General features: G+C 41.6%; 1 protein-coding gene across 1 annotated transcript in view; it reads left to right on the top strand.

Moving 5' to 3' along the window:
• Positions 1-86: 86 nt before the first annotated feature.
• The window catches only part of ARFGEF3 (ARFGEF family member 3), a 185,815-nt gene continuing 168,680 nt past the window's right edge, over positions 87-17,221 (top strand). Inside the window, exons 1-2 of the mRNA XM_011962073.1 lie at positions 87-171; positions 8,374-8,425. Of these exons, the coding sequence (XP_011817463.1) occupies positions 87-171; positions 8,374-8,425 (137 nt within the window). The remainder of the gene's footprint in view (positions 172-8,373; positions 8,426-17,221) is intronic.

Raw genomic sequence — 17,221 nt, 5'->3', positions numbered from 1 at the left:
CAGGGCCAGGCAGCGGCGGCGTCTCCGGCCCGGCTCGCCTGCGCTTCTCTCCCTGTGGGCGGCGGCCCGGCGCCTGGAAGGTCAAGATGGAAGAGATCCTGAGGAAGCTGCAGAAGGAGGCGTCCGGGAGCAAGTACAAAGCCATCAAGGAGAGCTGCACCTGGGCCCTGGGTAAGCGCCGGGTACCTGCTCGCCGCGGAGGGAGGGCTGCGCGGCCGGGGCTGAACACGCGCCTCTGCGCGTGGGGCTTTCGGGGAGCGTCGGTCGTGGGTGCCGTTCGCGCGATTACGAGAGTCGCCTCGGGAAATTGATCTGGGATTTGAGAGTCTTGGCTCGGGCGTGGACATCAGCCGCCTCCCCTCAGGTCTCTTTCACTCTCCAAAACCTTCCCCAGGAACCGCTGTCCTCCCCTCCTGGCGGCCCCCTTCTCCCAGTCCCGGCGCTGGGGACGATGCTTCCCCATCGCCGAGTTAGGCAGGACCCAGAGCCGGTGCGAAACCTGGGGCCTGATAGCGAAGCGCCTCTAGGGAAGAGGGAAGTTAAACCAACAACCCCGATGTCGAATCCTTGGCGAGTGGAACCAGGAAGGAAAGGCTTATTTAGTTTGGTTTTCCTGATAGAGGTCAGCTTGCTAAGTGTTAGCTTTCATGGTTATTGCACTTGAAAAATAACATGCGGGCGGGGTTCATGTTACCTCTGCAATTCTGTTGTGGTCTGCCCTTCAGACAGGTGGGATTTTAGGTTTGTGAGCTGTGCTAGCATTGAAGTAAGTTCCAGGGAGCAAATATGTGTTTCTCTTCAGACTCAGGTTGCAGAACTCAGCAGCGGAAAAAAACGGAAAGACATTTCAATTAGGCTGGGTTTGGGCAATCAAAATGGTCAGAATGGTAATGCATATAGATCAGAAGCATACTTCGGGTGGTGGTGCTGCTTTTTAGAAAGGAAAGGCCAAGAAGAAGCCAGCGCAGCTAGCTCTGCGGGCTCCTCGCTTTGCCTTGCGGGAGCCTGATGTGATGTCTCAGTTGCCACTCAATTGAAAAATGAAATTGACTCCCTTTCCCTTGCAACCAAGAACCACCACTGTCTGTCATGACACTGTGTGTGCGTTGATGCAGCCTGAGATAGAGAAGAGCCTTTAGCAGGCTTTCCACTAAGTGTAAAATTTTGAGTGATTTAGGTGACTCTTACTTAATATGTAGATGGTCTTAATTCACATGTTTGGGTGTGTGTACAGACAATTATAGCAGCATCTTTTTTTTTCAACCTGTGCCTATCGTCACAAAATTGTCTAGAATATTGCCTAGGAAGTTTGTCTTGTAGGTAGAACCAGCACTTGACCGTTTTAGCTTACGTTAGAGAAAAATGGACCAGAAATCTGAGAGAGCAGCAAGGCTCTTAAAGCCACAGTACTATTTTTGCGTTGCCATTGTCATTCAGCAGAGTGGTTCAAAGCTAGATTCCAAAATGCCTCTAATGAAGGGTCACAGATGGCTGGGTAACATGATAAAGCAGGGCCCAATTGTGCTTTAAACATGCCATTCCTAGTATTCGTTATTATTTTGCTGCAAATTAGGCAGAGTTAGATAAACAGGGAGGAGGAGATTAATCTAGTATTTTAATAAGTTTGAGTACTGACATCAACGTCTTATTAAGTTAAACCACAACGTTGCTGAGTTTAGGTCCTTTAAAGCCATTGGGGAGGCTGAGCATTGAGGCAGGTAGATTATTCGAGTCAAGTCCGAAAAAAACCAGCCTGAGTGGATGTGCTTCCTTTCCCAGTGATTGTTCTGTAATTAGCAAGACAAGACAGAAGTGCATGAAACAGTTAAATAACAGTGCAGGGCATTCATTGTGCAATTGGATTGACCAAACCAGCAAAGCAAGTCAAAGAAGGGAGGATAAATGTGGGGCCCATGGATTGGGGGAGAATTGGTGTGAGCTAGTGGAGCTTTTGAAGCAGATTTCACTTGAAGAATGGGGAAGCTATGAGTTCCTTCTTTCCTTTGCTTCTTTATTTAGCAAACATTTATTAAGACCTCCCTGGTACTGAGCAGTGGGATATGTGGATGAATAAAATGTCCCCTATAAGGAATTTGTTAGAAGAGCATGCTGGAGACATGAACAAAGGCATAGAGATAGGTTTTCCTGTTGTCTTTCCCACTCCAGTCCATTTCCACTGCCCATCACTGTTTAGATTACAAAACACCTGTCACTCTTCAACCCCCATAATTTATTTCTAGATTAATGTGTAAATTCCTCAGAATGCTCTTCAGAATCTAGCCCCAGCCTCTGTTCTTGTCACTCCCCAACCAAGATTCAATGATCTAGTGGCAGTCAGCTGCAACACTTTGTTGAACATGCTGTGTGGCACACTTCTCTCTTTGCCTTTGCTCATGCTAGTCCTTCCCTTTTCAGAATGTGCAAGGTCCAACTTGTTTAGGAAACATTCTCTGAGCTCCTCAATAGGATCAGTTGCTTGTCTGGGTTCAGATCCTTGCCTTCATGACTCTCTTAGGGTACCTACTATTTTGGATAGTAGTTGATTGTGTGCACAGGTAGGCTCTTATGGGCAGTATAATTGACAAATATGTTGGGTGCAAGAGACAAAAAAACTAGTTTAAACTGACTTACACAAAACATGATTTATTTACTCCTTTAACTAAAATACCCCTTGCAAGAATAGCTGTGATTTAGTAATTAGACACTGTTTCAGGGATCTTGTCCTGCTCTTTGTGGGTTGACTGACATGCTCTGCATGGGTCTCCACGGTTTTGGGCTCATGAATCAACACACTTAGACCATTTCATGAAAAGAGGCAACAATAAACTTAGACCATCCCAGGAAAACAGGGCTCATCCTCCACTTAGACCATCATTAAAGGGAAGTTATCTCTCACTTAGACCCTCATGAGAGAGAGGGGTCATTCTCCACTGAGACCCTTGTGGAGAGAGGGGTCATCCCCCACTTAGACCCTCATAGGAGCAAGGGGCCATCCCCTACTTAGACCATTGTGGGAGAGAGGGGTCATCCTCACTTCGACCCTCAAGGGAGAGAGGAAGCATTCCCCTCTGAGACCCTCATGGGAAAGAGCTCATCCTTTACTTAGACCCTCATGGGAGAGAGGGGTCATCCCTCACTGAGACTGAGGCCCTCATGGGAGAGAGGGGTCATCCCTCACTGAGACTGAGGCCCTCATGGGAGAGAGGTGTTATTCCCCACTGAGACCCTCATGGGAGAGAGGGGTCATCTCCCTCTGAGACCCTGATGGGAGAGGGATCGTCCCTTACTTAGACCCTCAGGAGAGAGGGGGTCATTCCCCACTGAGACATTCATGAGAGAGAGGGGTCATCCCTCACTGAGACTGAGACCCCCATGGGAGAGAGGGGTCATCTCACTCTGAGACCCTCAAGGGAGAGAGGCATCATTCCTCACTGAGACCGTTTTGAGATAGATGATCGTCACCATATTTAGATCATATCAAGAGAGCTAGACTTTTCCAGTCACTCCTGCTCGATCCTTGGTTTCCCTTGTTCTCTGTCCTGCTGGTTCATGTGAGTATCCTTGAACCAGTCCTCTAGTCAAAGAATGGAAGGGAATAACTGCTTTAGGCCTAGGCTACAAGTTCCACTGAAATTCAGAGCTGGGGAAAATGGTTTCCTGGAAGTATAATTAGGATGCTTCTTCAGAAGCCAGGGGAACGGACACTGGTCAATCAAAACAATACATGTCAACAGTGTAGTGAGCTCTTTAGTACAGGGACTGCCGTTTATGCTTCTTTGGTTGCTTCTGCACCTATAATGGAAGGTAGACATTCAATAAGTAAATCAATACTTTAACTGCTTGCTTGAGTTTTAAATAATATTCATCTTTTTCTATTTATAAGAGTTATATATGTTCACTTTAGAATGTTGCAAATAATGGAACCACATAAAGAAAAAATTAAAATAATCTGCAGTCTCCCTATCCAGAGATAACACTGTTGACATTTTGGAGTCTTTCCCTTTGCAAAAGATCATACCACATATGGCATATTGTCATGTGTTTTTTAACTTTAGCATCTTCTTCTACTTTGTCTACTTTGTCATGATACTTCTCTGAAAATCAGTGTTAATGGCTGTAGAATAACTAACAAGGCATATGTATGTATCTTCTCTTTATTTAGTGTTACTTGGTTGGTTGTTTTTGTTGGTGAGGAATGGCCTGGCCAGGGAGTAGAAAGGAATGAATTGGATAGAGGGTTGGCTTGGGGAAAGGCAGAAAGAACTTCAGGAACTGGCAGTCCTGGGGGCTTGTGAGCTAGGCTGTGATGGGATGAAATAGAATTGCAGAGCAGGAAAGTTGGAAGCAACCAAGTCCTACTTTTAGTATTTAATGTCTATCAGGGGCCTTATGCAGAATAGATGTGGAAAATGGAGTAGCGAGGAAAGAAACTAGAGGCACGAAGGCCAAGTAGGAGAAGAGGGTACATCTATCCAACCAGCAGCCTTCTCTCTATCTACCCACCTGCTTTTTCTTCCAGCCACAGGTGATTACTTCACAGCCAAACTCCCTAAAAAGTGTAGAAATTGTATGTGTGTTCTCACCTTCTACTCTGTCTTCATGTTGCTGTCATATGCCTTTCACCTCCATTATCCCACCAACTCACAGTTACTGAAGAACAGTAACATACAGCCGTCCAGCTGGCAGACCATTCTCACTCCCATCTCACAGGTCCTCCTGGTGATACTAGACACACCTGGGCACCTGCTTTACCTTGACTTCTATGACCACACCCTACCAGCTCCATCTTGGTTCTTGAGCCACTCTGTCTCCTTTGACAGCTCCAGATTCTCTCCCCAGCTGTAAATATTTGAGTTTCTCAAGGGATAACTTTGAGCCCTCATCTCTTACTCCCAGCTCTTCTGGAGTTGAACACACACATACCCATGGCTTCAGCTCCGTTTCTGTGAATGTGATGCCCACGTTTATATCACTAGTCGACACCAGTGCTCTGAAACCCACACCCCGCAACATAGCTACCTACTGAACATCTCCACCTGAATGGCTCACAGGCACTCAGCTCAACAAGGCTCAAAATGACCTTGTGCTCTTCCCCACCTCTACCTCACTGCCAAATCTCACTCACCTCTGGTGTTTCTAAATGATCAGTTGATGTCATCACCTGTCCAGTTGCATTAACCTGAAATCTAGAGTCATCCTTGATACATTTTTGTAATTTGCCATTTTACCTAGTCCGTCACCCAAGCTCTACTCATTTTTACCTCCTAGGTATATGTTAAGGCTGTCCACTTTTTTCTACCTCTGTTGCCAGCTCTCCAGAATAAGCTGCCTTCTCTTTTGATCTGGACTTCTGCAACAGCCTCCTAACTGCTTGTTCCTTGTCTGCTCAAGTTCTTTTTCCCAAGTAGTGTCACCTTGGAAAACCCCAATCTTTTCATGACATGCCATGTTAAAACACTGAATAGCATCCCATTAGGATAAAAACAAAAGTCCCTAGTGTGTTCTGTCCAGCCCTACGTGGCCTGGCTCCTACCTACCCCACAGCCTTGTCCTATACCACCCTCATGAGAGAGAGGAGCATCCCACATGGAGACCCTCATGAAAGAGAGGGGTCATCCCCCTCTGAGACCCTTATGGGAGAGAAGGGTCATTCCCCACTGAAACCCTCATGACAGAGAGGGGTCCTTGCTCTCTGAATTTCAGCCACACTGATCTTCTTTCAGTTACTCAGTTACCCTGAGGGTAGTAAGCTACCCTCTTACTTCATTAATTCAGCAAATATTTAGTGAGTACCTACTACATGCCTGGTACTGTTCCAAGTGTTAGGGATAACATGGTGAGCAAAACAGGCAAAAAGATCCAAGAGTTTACAGACTCTTGGAGAGATGACAGCCAATAATCAAGATAAATAAATAAAATATACATGACAGCAAAGAGAGTGATAAGAGCTAAGAAAGGGAAAACGTAAAATGGTGAAGAAGATAGGAGGTGCTTGAAGTAAAGGGGGAATTTCCATTTAAATAGGGTATTCATGGAAAACCTTACTAAAAGGGAGGCTCCTAGTTGGGAAAACATCTATCTGATGGCTTCAGGAAACAGCAAGGAGTCAGGGGGCTGGAGCAAGGGGAGAGAAGTAGGAAGTGAGGACCAGATCATGAAAGTCCTTTTTGGGCTCTCTAACGATGAGATGGGGAGTCATTTGGGGTTGAGGAAATGCTGTCATTTGGGTCCTGACAGGGTCTCTCGGGCTACTGTGTTAAGCAGAGACTGCAGCTTCAGGGGCAAGCCCAAAAGCTGAAAGCTCAGGACAGAGGCTGGTACAGTCATCCAGGTGATAGAAGGTGGCAGCTAGGACTGAAGTGGCAAGACAGAGTCAGGGAAGATGTTGGGATTCTCCAAGCATTTCACACTTAGTATTCACTCCGCTTGGAGTGACCCCTCCTTATCCACTTTAAGTAAATCGTTTATGGTCTCATTACCCCCAGCAGGAAGCCCTGACCTCGCAGTCCAAAGTAGGACCTCCTTTTCTACTTTTGCCTGATTCCCTGTCTTTTCCTTCCTGGCATCTATCATGCTTTGAAATGAGAATGTGCACTCCATGAATTCACGTATCATGTCTGTTCTCACCACTGGGTCCCTAGCCCAGGACCTGGTCTAGTATTTAGGGAGAGAATCAAAGAAGGGAGACAGGAATTGGCACTGGCAACTAAGAACCGTGTCAGGCCCTTTATGATCATGATCCTGTCAGTTCCTCACAAGCATCCCAGGAGGAAGGTGTCATTATCTTCTTTCTAAAGATGAGGGAACTGAAACTTACAGAGGATAAGTGACCTGCCCCGATCCCACGGCGTCACAAGCTGGAGCGGAGCTGGACTGGAACTTGGTTAACTTTGCTTTCGTTCTTGATGCTTCCATGGTGCCCTCTCCCCAGCTACCATTCTGTCATGGGTGCTTACCGCAAGGTGCTTTCTCCTTGACCTTGACCTTGGATGCTCTTCGCCTTGGGTTCCACACTTATCCCATGTGCCTGGGAGTCTCACTGCACTTAGAGGTGTAGTTTCACAGTGGCTGCTGTGTGACTGCCTTTTCTCTTTTCCTTTTCTTCTAGCTTGCTCTTAGCCTTATAGAGCTGGGCACTGTTACCCAGCCTTAGTTGACTATATATCCCTCTGTCCTGTGGGAAAACCATGCTGATCTGGTTGTTCACTGTCACTGCCTCTCCTTGGGCAGCAGCATCGGCTTGTCTTGAATGCCAGTCCCTGCTGTGCTAAGTGGTGGGGTGCGCTGGCCTGTATGGCCTTTGAGCTGCTTCCTGTACCTGCATCTCAGGGCTTCCTTTTCTTGTCATCCTGTCTTATCTTAGGCATTGACTTCAGTCCTTCATTTTCCTCCATTGGCCTTGTCTTCACGATACCAAGAACCCTGCCGAACTCATCTTTCTGTTCTGCTGATTGTCTTTCTGAAATCCACTCTTTTGCTCCACTGGCCACATCAAGCCCAGATCCTATCAGGCCTGTCATTAGCCTTGAGTCTCTGATATATATATTTCATGTTTGTTATTCTCTCTGATCTCTGAGCAAGGTGGGAAGAGATGTTTCTCCTTCCCCAGTGAAAATAATTCAGATAGACAGGGCTTGCTGACTGTTAGGAGTGAGGAAAGGGGTTAACACAATTTGAGCTACAAGACTGGAGACAAGTTGGAAGGATTGAAACAGTACAGTTTTTTGGGAAAGAGACTGGTGAGCTTTTCATTATCTCTAAAATTGGAGGCAGCAATAGTGTGAAAAATCCACAAACAGTGGTAAAGTGTTGAACATCCAGGTTGGATTAACGAGATTTGGATGTGAGCCTTCCAATCGATATCCTAACCATACTGTAATTTAAAAAAAAATTTAATCTAACATGTCACAAATGTGTGTGAGAATAATGAGATGTTGTGTAAGTGCTTTGTGAATTTGAAAGTCTTTCACAAGTATGAATTATTGTGTAAGGATATTGAAACAGTATTTCCAAGGACACAGCTCTTCTTTCTCTATTTTTATTACAAGAATATAGTATCTTAGTCAGTTGTAACTAGATTCAGTGGTTCAGATTAGGAATTTAACTATTTGTTCTTTATCTGTATAGGGAAATGTGTCCTAATTTTTAACTTTTCCCTCACCAGTAGTTTGCAAGGTCCAGGGAAATCTCTGGGACTCTCAAGGGAAAAGGATTTTAAAATATGAAAGACTTACATGCAGATAATTGAGAATTGACTAGTTTATAATTAGAGGAATTCCTGGGGAAAAGAGAAACTAACAGAGAAATTCATGTACAGTGTATATTCTCAGTGTTTAAATATTTATTTTTAACTTTGTAATTTTTCTTTTGCAGAAACTCTGGGTGGTTTGGATACCATTGTCAAGATCCCTCCACATGTACTGAGGTAGGAGATGGACATTGTATAATATCACAGAAGTCAATATTGCCCATTGAAGGCCCAGATAACCACATTGATTTACAGTGTGTCTTAGTTTGTTTTGTGCTGCTATAATGGAATACTACAGACTGGGTGATTTATAATGAACAGAAATTTATTGGTTCATGGTTCTGGAGGCTGAGAAGTCCAAGATCAAGGGGCCACATCTAGCGAGGGCCTTCTTGCTGCATCATCCCAAAGGTAGAAGGACAAAAAGAGGGTGGAACAGAGAAGAGAGAAGAGGACTGAATGCACCCTTTTCTAACAAAGCCCCACTCCTGTCATAACCGCATTCATCCATTCATGGGGCAGAGCCCTCATGGCCAGATCACCTCTCATTAGGCCTGACGTCCCAATACTGTTGCATTGGGGATTATGTTTCCAACACTTACTTTTGGTGGGGACACATTCAAACCATAGCATAGCATTTTACTTGCTGACTAAAGGCTTTCTTGCACCCATGAGCTGGGATATTTCATGACGTTAGCATGATATGAACCTAATTGCATTTGCTTCATCTGTCTGTGGAGGGAATGAAATCAGTGACCTAAAGGAACCAGTCATGGAAGTCCATGGTAAAAGGATCAAACTGGTCAAGGAGAGACATGATCAAAACTTACGTGAAGGAGTAGAAAGAAAATTGTACTCCCTCTGATGGGGATGTACCCCTATACCAGGTAGTGTGGATTTAAGCTCTGTTTGGCAACCCTGGATGAACATCATCTTACTGGTTGTGAAGTCCACAGCCAGATGCAGCAGCCCAGAGATAGAGAGCCTGTTTCCCTACCTTGTTCACCTCCCCCTGTGCCTTCTCCCAACCCTCACTGGGAGAGAAATGCCTGCCCTCTGTAGAAAAATTGGATAGAACAATAGAATAAAAAATAAAGTTGTTCATAACTTTATCACCTAAGGATGATCACTGAAAAGTTTAATAGATTTTCTTAAATGTCTTTTTCTATACACATATTTTTATAAATTAATATAAAATTTTATTCACGACTTTGTTGCCTGCTTGGTTTTTTTTACTCAATACCATTTAGAATATTTTCTAATGCCAGTATATGTTCTTCAAATTAAAAAGTTACATATACTTCCATTATATGGCTGTAGCATAATTCATTTAGCAGTTTTCCTGTTGTTTAATAACATTTGGACTGTTTCCAGGGTTTTCTTTGAGATTATAAAATATATTGGACTATAACCCTTTGCTGAGTGTGGTTTCTATGTTCTCAGGATACTGTGATTAGATATTTTCTCTCTTTTTAGTAGATTTAACAAAATTTGTATTTCTATCTTTTTAAAAAATTCATTACTTTTCCTGTAGTAGCTGCATATACCTGTAGGTTTACATATTGTAAGGGAATCCATGTGTTAAACTAAGTACATTTTTGTGTGTACAAAGCTTATACATGAACAGAATGTTTGGCAACAACATGTTTATCTAGTGGAGAGGTGGTACAGCTGGAGTGTCCAGCGCATAGGAGGATGTGAGGACTTGCTATGAGCTGTGAAGGCATGGATAGTTTAAAGAAGGCAATTTCCTGGCTCCCAACTTCTCTAAGTTCCGTTTCTTAAAACTGATTTGCTTCAAAACTGACGTTGCCACATCTCCTTTTCCACCTCACCTTTTACGGTCTCTCTGCTCTTGCTTGACAGAGAAAACCACACCTGTTACCCATCTGTGTCTTACAGTAGTGTGTCACCCTGGGGTACAGAGATCTTGTCCCACCCACAAAGACCTATGAAAATGCTAGTGTCCATACAGGTAAAGGGAGTGATTATAAGGACCAGGAAACACATCATTTTTCAAGTTAGGTAGTTTTAACTTCTTGACTTTCAGCAATATTGAAGGAACTATAAGATGATAGACGAAAAGATTTTTTTTGATGATGTCTCCTTCATTCCCTTATTATTTATGTAAACAAGGTTTCTTACTGCTTACAACTATAAAGGTAAAGAATTGATATGGAATTTGTGCTAAATTCTACCTTATTGTATAGCAATAAAAAATACTTCTCCATAGGCATATGAACTAGCTGGGGGAAATATAAACAAACTCCATTTCTTTAGAAATTTATTTTTAATAAAAGTATATTTTCCATGCTAACCATATTGACATTTGATAAATAATTATTAATGTTCTTTGGACCAATTTTGTGCATTAGTAATGATTGCTTATAATTGAACATTTTAAAGCCTTATGGTTACAGGAAATATTTTAAAAGTTACTTTATACATACTTTTTCTTAAGAGAGAAGTATAGTATGGAGATTAATAAAAGGCTTTCTAGCATTAAAATATATTGGAGAAAATTATTTGGGGAAAATGGAATGGAAATATAATAATTTCAAGGAGAAAAATAACAATACAGCATTTTTTACTGTTAAAGAAGAGTTTCTTCACCTTCTTTGATGGATGAGGATTTTTTCAAATTGCTGTCATATTCATGAGATAAATTTCGAGAGTGATATGTTTTAATTAAAAATTTTAATAATTCCAGTATTCCAGAATTACAGCCTTCACAATTAAAATTATGATGAAAAAATTTGAATGCTAACTTAAAACACGTGAAAAACAGAATCTTAACCTTTTCTTAGTGACTGTTTGTAAAAGAGTTTGATAAACTCTGCTCTAAAGGTGGTTTCCTCACCCAAAGTGTTGTTTAACCTGGCAGTGAGGTTTTCTGTGGTTCTGGGTTTGTGATGAAAGGTCAGTCTTCAGTGAGAGGAGCAACAGAAGAGGTTTCTGCTCCACTGGCTGGGAATGTTTAATTGTTGGGGACATACATATATTTAGAATTGTTATAGTCTCTTGCTTAATTGATCCCTTTATCATTATATAATGACCTTCTTTGTCTAGTGTTCATGTGTATGTGTGTGGCCAGAAGAGCTGGAGAGAATATGGTTTCAATGTGTCCAAGGACATATTTTTGGTTCTCCTTTTACTTATTTGGCTTTATTTTATTCAATGATCTTTTGCTTTACCCCAGAGCCAGCTACCTATCTTGTGTACCTACAGGAGCTGTTGACAAAATTGGTGGGAGGGGTGTCAGATGAGAGACTATGGATGAATATATGCATATGTACATTTCTTTACATATTGTCACCATTATTAGAAATTCAACTCAGGGTATTTCCCCTAATGATGAAGATTATCCTAATGTACAAAGATACATCATCTTACTATTCAAAAGAATGGACATTATTATGTTTAGATGCACAATGAGATCATCAAGCATTTTTGTACAGAGAATTGAACCATATGAATGAGACACAGCAGATATGAGCCTTTGTTTGTTTGTTTGTTTGTTTTTGAGATGGAGTCTCGCTGTGTCTTCCAGACTGGAGTGCAGTGGCATGATCTTGGCTCACTGCAAGCTCCGCCTCCCGGGTTCACGCCATTCTCTTGCCTCAGCCTCCCGAGTAGCTGGGACTACAGGTGCCCGCCACCAGGCCTGGCTAATTTTTTGTATTTTTAGTAGAGACGGGGTTTCACCGTGTGAGCCAGGATGGTCTCAATCTCCTGACCTCGTGATCCGCCCGCCTCGGCCTCCCAAAGTGCTGGGATTACAGGCGTGAGCCACCACGCCCCGGCCTCAAAGCTGTTCTTTTAAAAACAAATTTGAAGGAGGAGAATGAAGATATACAAAATGGAAAACATTGTGATGTGGTAGCAAATGTAAATTTATTAGAGACTTTTATACATATAAGGAGGTTTCAGTTTGTGATTCACAATAGTGGGGAACCTCTCAAAGCCTCCTCTGAGATACAAGAAGAAGCCGTAATTAGAGCAGAAAAGAGACCGAATCAATACTAGTCTGATTTACTATTCCAGGTTATCATTAGGGAAATGATATAAAAAGGAGACATACAGTAATGGGCTTTTCTGCCTGTGTTGTAAATCAGTCCTTCTTTAATCCTTTGATTCCTCTTAGAGACACTTTAAACCAAGAGAGCATTTACTCTGTTAAATCATTATGTGTAACATGGCATCCTTCTATTTGGGCATCTGCTAAAAAAAAAAAAAAAAAAAAAAAAATTCCAGGCGCTGTAAATATTTGCTCATTGAGGAGAATTTGGATATGTTATTTTTTCTTCCATTATGCTTACGTCTAATATATAGGAAAGAAACCAAGTTTATAAAGTATGTCTTGCATTTTTCTGATTTTAAATTCAGGTTTAGTTTTCATTTCTGTTACATAATCACCTGGAGGTGATTATTTACAGATTTTTAAAATTGTTTGTTTTGGAAAGGGCTAAGGGATCATTCATAATCTTGAATACCTTTGCTATGCTTTTTCCTATTTTTTTCCTTTTGCCACTGATTTGTTAATTTCATGTTCAGTGTAGTCCCATTGTCGTAATTACTAATAGTGTTTTTGGTCAATTGTGTGCGTTAGTAGTGATAGCTTAAATCAGAAGAACCCTTGAAGAGCCTGTGTTGAAATTGAATCCTTGAGAGACCTATGTTGTATTATCTTTCCTTTTGCCATTGATTGCTCTAATGACTTTTGAATGATTTAAGTGACTGGTGACTGGCAGTTATGCATAGACCATTCTAAGGGAGATATTGATGATAAAACATTTTAGATATAATTAAGGAGGTCAAGAGACATTGCTTATTTGTGCCCAAGGCTCTGTCACTGATCAAATGCTCATTCTCATTGTTGGTGTGGTGAGCAACAAGGGTAGGAATTAATGCAGAGCTCGTTGATATTCAATGTCATGAAGGGAGGAAGGTCCAGGGAATATGTGTTATGGAATATTTCCTGACTTTATTAGTGGCTAGTCATGTGAAAATCTTTCCACCTTCCTACCCTTAGTCTTGCTTTTGATTTGGGGGTGGGTTTTAAGGGTCCTTATCTTCCTCCATGAGGAGACTGCACCCTTGCTGTCTTTGCTTCTCTTTTCCCTTTTCTTAAACTTCAAGGTCTTCTTACATGCATCTATGCAGGGTTGAATAAATCTATGAATTAGTGGGCTACTGTGGTATCCCTACACTGAAGAAGCCATCGATAGCTCAGGCTACGTCTTAGATTAGAATCATCCTGCCCATGTCCTTTTTGTTTCATAAGCAAAAGCCAACTCAGGATGTTCCCTAATAGTGATGGATTTGGTGAAAAATATGACCAAGTACAGTTGCCACTGGTAGTCACTGATTCCATCATGACTATCCACTGGTTTTTCAACCAAGTAATAGCATAAGACTTTGAGGCTACCGATCAAGAACAATTAGAATATTCTGCAGTTGTTGAGTAGAATATTCTGTAAATGTCTGTTAGGTTCATTTGGCTTAAAGTCCAACTTAAGTCTAATGTGTCTTTGTTGATTTTCTGTCCTGACAACCTCTCTAATGCTATGAGTGGGATGTTGAAGTCCCCTACTATTATCGTATTGGTGTTTAGCTCTTTCTTTAGGTCTCGTAATATTTGTTTTATGAATCTGGGTGCTCCAGTGTTGGGTACATATATATTAAAATTGTTATAGTCTCTTGTTGAATTGATCCCTTTATCATTATATAATGACTTTGTTTGTCTTTACTGTTTTTGATTTAAAGTCTGTTTTATCTGATAAAAGTATAGTGATTCCTGCTCACTTTTGATTTCCATTTGTATGGAATATCTTTTCCAACCTCTGTACTTTTAGTCTACACATGTCTCTACAAGTAAAGTGAGTTTCTTATAAGCAGTGTATAGTTGGATCTTTTTTTTTTTTTTTTTTTTTTGATGGAGTCTCACTGTGTCTCCCAGGCTGGAGTACAGTGGTGCAATCTCAACTCACTGCAACCTCCACCTCCAGGGTTCAAGTGATTATCCTGCCTCAGTCTCCCAAGTAGCTGAGACTACAGGCATGTGCCACCATGGCCGGCCAATTTTTGTATTTTTAGTAGAGATGGAGTTTCACCATATTGGCCAGGCTGGTCTCAAACTCCTGACCTTGTGATCCACCCACCTCAGCCTCCTAAAGTGCTGGGATTATCGGTGTGAGCCTCTGCACCCAGCCTAGTTGGATCTTTTTTTAATCTTTTATGACAGTCGATGTATTTTAAGTGGAGCATTTAATGCATTTACATTCAAGATTAATATTTGTATGTGAGGTTTTGTTCCTGTCATGTTGTCATTTTCTAGATTCTTTGTTTTTTTCTTTTTCTCTGTCTTTGTGGTTTGGTGGAATTCTCTCTTGTTGCCATTCATTCCTTTCTCTTCTCTTAATCCTTTGTTTGATTGCTTTATAAGACCTGTGAGTTTTATACTTTTGTGTTTTCATAATGGTGAATATCAGCCTTTTATTTCCATGTTTAAGACTCCTTTGAGCATTGCTAGTAGGGCCAGACTAGGGATGATAAATTCTCTCAGCATTTGCTTGTCTGGGAAAGAATTTATTTCTTGTTCATTTATGAAGCTTATTCTTGCTGGATATAAAAATCTTGGTCAACATTTTCTTTTCTTTGTGATTCAGCACTTTGAAAATGTCATTCAATTCTCTTCTGTCTAAGAGGTTTCTGCTGAGAAATCCACTCTTAGTCTGATGGGTTTTTCTTTATAGGTGACTAGATGCTTTTCTCTTGCTGATTTTAAAATTCTTTCATTTTTATTTTATTTATTTATTTATTTATATTTTTTTGAGACAGGGTCATGCTCTGTCACCCAGGCTGGAGTGCAGTGGAGCGATCTCAGCTCACTGCAACCTCTGTCTCCCAGATTTAAGCAATCCTCTCACCTCAGCCTCCCTGTAGCTAGGACTACAGACATGTGTCACCACACTCAGCTAATTTTCTGTATTGTTTGTTTGTTTGTTTGTTTTGGTAGAGATTGGGTTTCATCATGTTGCCCAGGCTGGTCTCAAACTCCTTGACTCAAGTGATTCACCTGCCTCAGCTTCCCAAAGTGCTCGGATTACAGGCATAAGCTACTGCACCTGGCTCACTTTTACTTTAGACAGTCTAATTATAATATGCTGCAGTGAAGTCCTCTTTGCAATGTATTTTTCTGGAAATTGCTGGGCCTCCTGTATCTGGAGGATCTGTCCAAATTTCTTGCCAGACTTGGGAAATTTTCATCAATTATTTCCTTAAAGAGATCTTTGGTCTTTCTTTTCCCTCAGGAATACTGATAATTTGTGAGTTTGGTTGCTTTATATAGTCCCGAATATCTCAAAGGCTTTGTTCATTCTTTTTTCCTTATATTTTGCCTGACTGTATTGTTTCAAAAGACCTGCCTTCAAGTCCTGAGATTCCTTCTTCTGCTTAGTCTAGTCTATTACTGAAGCTTTTGAATATATTTTGTAATTCCTTAAATGAATTTTTCAGTTCCAGAATTTTTTTAAGATGTCTACCTCCTTGGTTAATTTTTCATTCATATCATGAATTGATTTTCTGATTTCCTTATATTTATTTTCAGATTTGTCTTGCATCTCATTGAGCATCTTTAAAATCAATATTTTCGGCCAGGCACGGTGGCTCAAGCCTGTAATCCCAGCACTTTGGGAGGCCGAGACGGGCAGATCACGAGGTCAGGAGATTGAGACCATCCTGGCTAACATGGTGAAACCCCGTCTCTACTAAAAAATACAAAAAACTAGCTGGGCGAGGTGGCGGGCACCTGTAGTCCCAGCTACTCGGGAGGCTGAGGCAGGAGAATGGCATAAACCCGGGAGGCAGAGCTTGTAGTGAGCTGAGATCCGGCCACTGCCCTCCAGCCTGGGTGACAGAGCGAGACTCTGTCCCAAAAAAAAATAAAAATAAAAATAAAATCAATATTTTGAATTTTTATCTGACATTTCAAGGATTTCTTTTTGGTTAGGATTTATTGGTGAAGAATTACTGTGTTCTTTTGAGGGTGTCACATTACCTTACTTTTTTATGCTTCCTGTATCTTTGTGTTGATTTAAATGCATTTGGAACAAGGGTAGCTTCCTATTTTTGAATTTGTTCTTGTTGGGCAGGGGGACTTTTTCTATAGAAGATGTGACTATGATGTTGGTTGGCTAGGGTTTTACTGAAGGTATTCCCTAATCCTCACCATTCTTATGTCTTAGGCCATCTCATAAGATGAAATATAGCATACTTGTCATGGCTTCTCTTCCTTCCACATGCCAAAGCCAAGATCAAAACCACAGGTCTAGAGATGTTTGAATAAGTAGCCCAATAGCTCCCCTGCATATTGAGCACTAAAAGTTAGGGGGACATGTTCTGAGCTGCTGTCCTCATCAAAATTGCCCAGTGTGTGTCTTATAACATGCAGCCTTTCTCAATTCCTTATCCTACTTATCCTTGAAGACTGTGCTGAGGTGTCCTGAAGTCCTTCCTCTATTTCCTAGGTAAAAATGATATTCCTCTCCTTTGTGCCCTCACCATTCTCCTTACATAATCCTGTTGCGAAGCTCATCAACCACATTGGCAGTTGTTTGCAGGTTCTATTATCAGACCCTAGCCTCAAGGAGCTCATCTAGATAAATTACTCATCTTTGTATCTCTTAGCTCAGTGCTTTATAAATGTTTGTGGGATGAAACTGCTTCTCCAGCTTTATATCACATGTCCCAGAAAGCCACTGCCTTCATCTCCTAGATTCTTAGAAAATGCAGTATTCAAAAGAATCTGTGCCAAAATGGAATCTCAGCTTTGGCAGTAGGACTTCTAATATCTTACTCACCGAGAGGGTTGGTCTTAAAGAGTATACTCAGAAACCCAACACTCAATTATTGACCTCAGCTAGTATAGACTTAAATCCTGTGCCCTCTACTCAACTAAAGTCCTGCCCCACC

This window comes from Colobus angolensis, unplaced genomic scaffold (genome assembly GCF_000951035.1).
Source record: "Colobus angolensis palliatus isolate OR3802 unplaced genomic scaffold, Cang.pa_1.0 Scaffold58, whole genome shotgun sequence".
NCBI lineage: Eukaryota > Metazoa > Chordata > Mammalia > Primates > Cercopithecidae > Colobus > Colobus angolensis.
This window is presented reverse-complemented; position numbering and strand designations above follow the sequence as displayed.